Source organism: Trachymyrmex cornetzi, unplaced genomic scaffold (genome assembly GCF_001594075.2).
Source record: "Trachymyrmex cornetzi isolate Tcor2-1 unplaced genomic scaffold, Tcor1.1 scaffold1023, whole genome shotgun sequence".
In the NCBI taxonomy this organism is placed as follows: Eukaryota; Metazoa; Arthropoda; class Insecta; order Hymenoptera; family Formicidae; genus Trachymyrmex; species Trachymyrmex cornetzi.
The window spans coordinates 26,848-33,742 of record NW_017295569.1 but is presented as its reverse complement, the minus strand read 5'-3'; the positions used below and the strand labels follow the sequence as shown (position 1 = coordinate 33,742).

Here is a 6,895-nt window from a genome sequence, read left to right as displayed (position 1 = left end):
AGTAAGAAAAACTATAAAAACAATTTAAAATTAGAATAGTAATTAATAAATATAAATAATAAATGTAATTGTATTTTAAATGTAATAATAAAAATAATAATAAATTTAATCTTAACTATACACTGAATAAGAATAAATTTTATTCTTTATTTCTCTTTTATAACGTATGTTTCCAAATCTAAATTTAATTTTCTCAGACTTAAACTTAATAGTATTCACAGCGTTCATAATTTACACAACTCTATAACTCAATCGCATATAGTATACACACACTAGATACTTTAACTCTCATTGGAAATGCTTCTTATTTTTCTTATTTTTTTAAATATTCATATTTTTTAATATGATTCTAATTTTCCTTATTAATATATTATTTTTCTAAATATTACATTTTTTAAGTATTACATTCTTATTTTTTTTATTTTTCTAAATATTACATTCATATCTTAGTACTATGTTATTATATTAAGATCGAGATCTAGCAGCGCCAAGTGTTTTAACATGAAAAATTTTTCTATTTAAATTAAATTTTTTCATTTTATACGGTTAACTCTTTAATTTTTGTGATAACACTTAAATCGAGCAAGGTAACGCAACTTTGTGATAACGTTTTGTATATTATTTTGAAAGAGAATAAAATACCCACTACTTTAATTGGAAGAGAAAATGTCTTTGTATGTGAATGAATTGTGATATAATAATTTCATTTAAGAGGAATTTAAACCATTTAGGTTGGAATAGAAAGATCCTTCAATAAGATATACGTACACTTAGGTTTCATTGTATAAAAATTAAAGATAGTATTATTTGGATTAAGTAAATAAAGAAATGGGAGTTGTCGCCAGTTCTTGATATATCAAACCTTTTATATAGGAATGATACATATCATTAAAGTCAATATTATTTATTTAATTTGGTATCCGAATTACATGAAATTTAACTTGGCGCCAATTGTTTATATCAAATCTTTTTTTACGATCGATACATAAAATTTTGAGGAATTTGACTTGGCGCCAATTTTGTTGATATCAAATCTTTTATATGAATGATACATATCATTAGAGTTAAGTAATATTATATACAAAGGACCGGTTTCACCAACCCGATTAAGCCGAATCAACCATAAGTGTCAACCATAAGTGGTCGATTCCACTAAACAGCAAAAGCGATTAGTCAGTTCCATGGCGAATTAGATAATTGGCATTGGTGGAACTAGCCCAAATAATTTTTACGAAAAGCACGCACGCTTAGCGCTTTTTTTACCTTTTTTTAAAAAGGTAAGCTTGTATAAATAACAAGAAATTGTTCTATTTGTTAATAATTACAGTAATATGAATAATAATTACAGTAATATGAATATAATCAACTGCAAGTCTGTATATCGTTCTTATTATCTTCGTGATATATTTCAATCTCTGCGTTCCTACTTAATTAACTGTGATGAAAATAATAATCTTTTGTCTATAATCACTAAACAGTAAACGCGATTAGTCAGTTCCACGGCGAATTAGGTAATTAGCGTTGGTGAAACCGGCCCAAATAATTTTTACGTAAAGCACGCACGCTTAACGCTTTTTTTTACCTTTTTCTTAAAAAGGTAAGCTTGTATAAATAACAAGAAACTGTACCATTTGTTAATATGCAATAACTCCTGGCAGACTTGGGATCGTTGTAGATATGTTCATATCTAAATGTTCGTTGTAGATAAACAGAACCATACGTGAATGAAATATGACAAAGTTCCAAATTTTGTTCCAAACATCTTTTCGTAAATTCCATTTGAGAAAAATCTTCTGGATTATATATAATATGCAATAGCTCCTGGCAGACTTTGGAAATTGTTCGTTGCAGATAAACAGACATGTAAATCATACGTGAATGAATTTGACAAAATTCCAAATTTTGTTCCAAACATCTTTTCGTAAATTCCATTTGAGACCATAAGAAAACCTCGACAAGAAATGCATCATGAAACGTATCTTTAAATTATAAGTTACATAATAATTATATAAACTACATTTATAGTTATTACTTTCATCACAGTTGAGTAGGAACGCAGAGATAGAAGTATATTATGACAATGAGATAAGAGGTTTGTTCTCGTCGCTTGCTCCAACATGCTCCTACTTCCTCTAACCGTAGCTCCTACTCACTCTAACGAAAGCGTTGAGTAAGTAGGAGCTACTGTTGGGAGGAAGCAGGAGCATGTTGGAGTAGAAAAATACGTGATATGTTAATTGTAATTACAGAAGATAGATTGGATGATTGTAAAACCATAAGGTGTAGAAATCGTAATATGAGTTACCCAGTGTATTTCTAATATGAAATAACCCATGCTTCTATGTTATAGTGAAAATCGTTGCTAAAGTATAAATATTATTGTACAATAACAAAAAAGACCACCGGAATGAACGTTGAGTGCCTATTTCTGCGATGCTTGATTCTAACTACCTGAAAACGAGTACTAGGTACAATCTGTCGCATGCTCATTTTTTGCGCACACTGTCTGTGTTTGTGTATTTTAAAAACATTAAATAAAGTTTTTTAATTGCAATACTGATATACTTTGCGTTTTACTATCGATTTCTCGGGGCATCTCATATTAAGAGCACAATTTTTTGACTTTGCGATTTCCTCACTTTTACATTTCTTTAATTTAAAAAAAAATTGAATTTGAATTAAATTTTATATAACGTTATCTTAAAGCTTATTAAATCCCCTTCAAAATGACATATTATTTTTTAAAATTCTTCCTATAGACTTCTAGCATTTATCCAAAATGAACTCGGTATCTCATAATAGGAGCCTTTCCTCTGCTAGTTACAAAATAATGAATTTGATTTAATATATCTCTTCTCTCTCTTTCTCTCTTTTTCTCGTTTTCTTACTTATTTATCCTCATTTGGAATTTTACTGGAATCTGTATGAAATAAGATTAAAATATCCATTTTAATAAAAAAATTTATTTCCCTTTTACAATCAGCTTTCGTAGAAAGTATAAATTTTTTCTATTTAATATATAAAATCTTTTTTCATATAATTATCATATTTTTGATAGACAATACACGTTGAGATAAATGGCTATCATACTTTTGATACACGATACATGTTGATATACTACAATAATTTATATTGTTATACATAGTCAAAAGTTATTTTGTCTCGAAAGTAACTGAAAACGTTCACATGTTTTTGATTTTTGTAATTGGTTTTTTTCAAAAGAACTTTACATGAGAAAAAATGTTTTAGTACATTTTTTACTTTTTATCTGATTGAGAATCATCACTTTTCTAATTTAATTTTATTTCATAGTAGATCACTAAACAGTTTTATTTCCATGAGTTAAGTGTTTTACTAATATGTATAATCAATTATACATTAAATCAAGTATTGATAAATCTAATCTCATCTGTTGAATAAAGAGAATAATCTACTATGATTAAGAACACAGCAAAATTAATTAATTTTTAGCAGTTTAGCACATTAACGTGTAATGTTTTATTAAGTTAATTGTTAACAATACACATACCAAAGAAAAAATGGTAACCAGCAAATGATGAAAGTACCCATAATGATACTTAACGTTCTTGCTGCTTTGTGTTCTCTTTTCATCTTCATTATATGTTTATCTTTTGTCGGTGTGTGTAAATGTTCGGTATTTATTTCATTTAAAGTCAGAGTTTTTGATGATCCAGCGCTATTCAGTTCACCATTTAAATTATTAAGATCTTTACTCGGTCTGTGACTGAGCAACATAGCATTACCCATTCTGCTGTGCATCTGCTTTTCTTGCTTGTTAGCCTCTCTGAATATAGCAAAATATGTGACTGCCATGATGGTACACGGTATCCAAAAGGATATGCTTGATGACAGTATAGCATATATTCTGTTGACCTTAAATTCGCAGAGCTCTGGATGCTTATGCCTATGCATGCTATTTTCTTCCGTAGTGTACCAGCCATAGAAGATTGGCACGAAGGAAATGATGGCCGGCGACACCCAACAGGCTAGTAGCATAAATGCCACTACTCTTTTCGTCATGTTGATGGGATATTTGAGTGGCTTCACGATCGCATAATATCGATCTACCGAGATGCACATTAGATGGAGTATTGAGCTAGTGCTAAAGTAGACATCTAAAGAATTCCAAACGTCACACATGAAATAGCCGAAAAGCCATCTGCCGGTCACCTGTACGCTAGCGTTGAAAGTCATCGCAAACATCGCCACCAGCATATCCGCCAGTGCTAACGAGACCACAAAATAATTGGTAATAATTCGTAGCTTTCTGTGCCGTATTACGGATACCATCACCAGCAAATTACCGAACAACGCCGTGGTGATGATCGAACCGAGGATGCAGATCTTCACGATCGCCGAGGGCATGTCTGACCAGTTCACCTCCATTTCGTTCACCTCGGTATTATTGGCATGAGGATTCTCTTCGATCGAAGTGACATCCAATAACGATATCACGTCTAAAGAGGAGATCTCTGTCGAATCGAATGTTATTTTTGCGGACATGCTCGCACAATGGCGCCACTATGCGTTGATCGTTCTTTAGTTTTTTCTTTTGGTCGAAGAGTTATATAGGAAGATGATATTAAGTGATGGAAGTTCCGACTAGTTGACGCACTTGATAGACGTTCATCTTCGATTCGAGCAACAAGAAAATTATTTTTCCACGTTTTGGTCTTGAGTTTGTTTGCCAGCGGTACGGTTTACGAGATTTACGAAGAAATTTATTCGAACGGAACGTCTCATAATAAAGTTTTGGTGATGTCGTCATATATTTACTCTTCAGAATCTGTAAATAAAAAGAGAAAAGCATTCTTAAGAAAATCCAAGAATTTTTTTAACCTACAATTGCAATATGCAAGCGAGTAAATGTAGGCGTTTGTAAATCTATGAAAATATTCTTTTTGTTAGGAGATTAACTGCAAGACATATTTAATTTAAATAAAACATAGTCGGTATAAAATTTTATGACAATAAATATTTTGCTTCAAAATATTCGAGATATTCCATTATTTGTAATGCCACAAAATTATTTGATACATATTTCCTTAATAAATTATGTAAATATATATTAACGTTATTAAGTTGCTAAGTACATTTGATTTAATTACAGTACCTAAAATTTTTATATGCAAACGATGAAATTTAAAATATATAATAATTGAAGATTATAAAATTGAAAGAAATTATATTCAGTTATAAATTTTATAATTGCCCGGGAAAAATGTTGTCTATATGAACATATTTTATATATAATAATTATATATAATTGTATACAAAATATGTCAATTTTTTATATAATTATACAAGGTGTTTAATAACCCCTACAGTACAAAAGTTGCAGCAACAATGCTGCAACATTGCAGCAATATTGCATGTTGCAGCAATATTGCAACGTTATTGCGACGATATTGCTGCAAATTCTGTGCTGTATGGGAAGTAATGATAAAATTCTCGCATACGGTAGAGCGGACTAAATTGAGTCGAAAAATCCTCTATCATTTTGCAATTTTCGTGATAGTTAACAAGATATCAATTACTAAATATCATCAAATATTGGTTTTCAATAATTTTTTACTCGAGTTATCAACTCTCTTTACAGAAAAACAATAAGTAGTATATATATGAGAGTTCTAACTCGAGAACTCCGAGGGGAATGCGGGGCGCGGGGGATTCTTCGGTGGCGGCGTATGACGTCATGCGGAGTGGCAGTAAGGCATCCCAGATTTTGGGGACTGCAGGCACGTACAAGACAACAAAAAACATCACAAAAAAAAAGGAAATATTGCCATGAACAAAAAAACAGATAGTTATAAAACGAAAAGTTTTACAAAGAGTATTCACCGGTATATGCTCCAACGGTTTTTCGATCAAGATATAGCGTAATGTAATTTTCTAGATACAACATTTATTAATTATTTTAAATACGATCAAGTTTCATAATTAATCGATTGAGCGCCAGCATCTGGCTGCTATCGAAATCGATGATATAAAACGCAATGTCTTCCTTGATAAAAGAGCCTCAATCCTTTATTCTTTTTTTGGAAGGGACATGACATTCGAACATGTTTTTGTAATATGTTTCAAAGTTAGTAGGTAAGTGAAACTCGATGGAATTGTATTTTCGTAAACTTTTATGAGGGTAGAGCGTTTTTTTTTAAACATTCTTTGAAAAATGAGCACATAATGCTCTACTCTGAAAAGAGGGAATTGCAGACGAAAATGAATTCAGTTTAGAAATGTGTCAGATTATAGTACGCTGAAATCTACGAGAGCGAACTCGTCTTACTTTACTGTTAGTAAATCGTTGTAAACATGGATCGAGATTTCAATCAAGCAGAGAGCGATCTGTTGAATCAATCCCACCAAATTGCTAACTTGAGGGAGTGTTTCGCGTGGATAGAAGAGTGCAATGAATTAATTAACCAGCTTGAAGAATGCAATCATGTCAAGCGTCCACGGCTCTCCATTGGATGCAGGCAATCTCTAATCGCTACAATTGCACGACTCGAGGGTACGAAGACTCAATTAGAAAGACGATTTCTGCATTTTGGTGGTGATTACGCGAGCACTAGCAATAATAGTGACAATAACGTGGAAAGATCTTTTTCCTACTATCGTGCGCAAAATTCGATTTTGCACACGCATTTGCGTGCGCAAAGTATCACTTTCCCACACTTGTAGTTTAGCGTGCGGGAAAGTAGTTATGCGTGCGGGAAAGTACTCGCTTCGCTCGGGCGACAAACTTCGCTCGTGTGGGAACACCTACGCAGCGCACGAGTATCGTAATGTACTATTGTTTGGCGAGAGATCGATGCGGCGTTTCAAAATCGAATTTTAACCGGTGCAGTAATTAACGCGAACTATATCGAGCCGA

At 32.0% G+C, this 6,895-nt stretch overlaps 1 protein-coding gene across 2 annotated transcripts in view; it reads right to left on the bottom strand.

The window, feature by feature from the left end:
* The window catches only part of LOC108758597 (Octopamine beta2 receptor), a 32,349-nt gene extending 27,564 nt beyond the window's left edge, over window positions 1-4,785 (bottom strand). For both annotated transcript variants that reach the window (XM_018503608.1, XM_018503617.1), the window contains exon 1: window positions 3,530-4,785. In XM_018503608.1, the coding sequence (XP_018359110.1) occupies window positions 3,530-4,524 (995 nt within the window). In that variant the 5' untranslated portion in view covers window positions 4,525-4,785. The remainder of the gene's footprint in view (window positions 1-3,529) is intronic.
* Window positions 4,786-6,895: the final 2,110 nt, after the last annotated feature.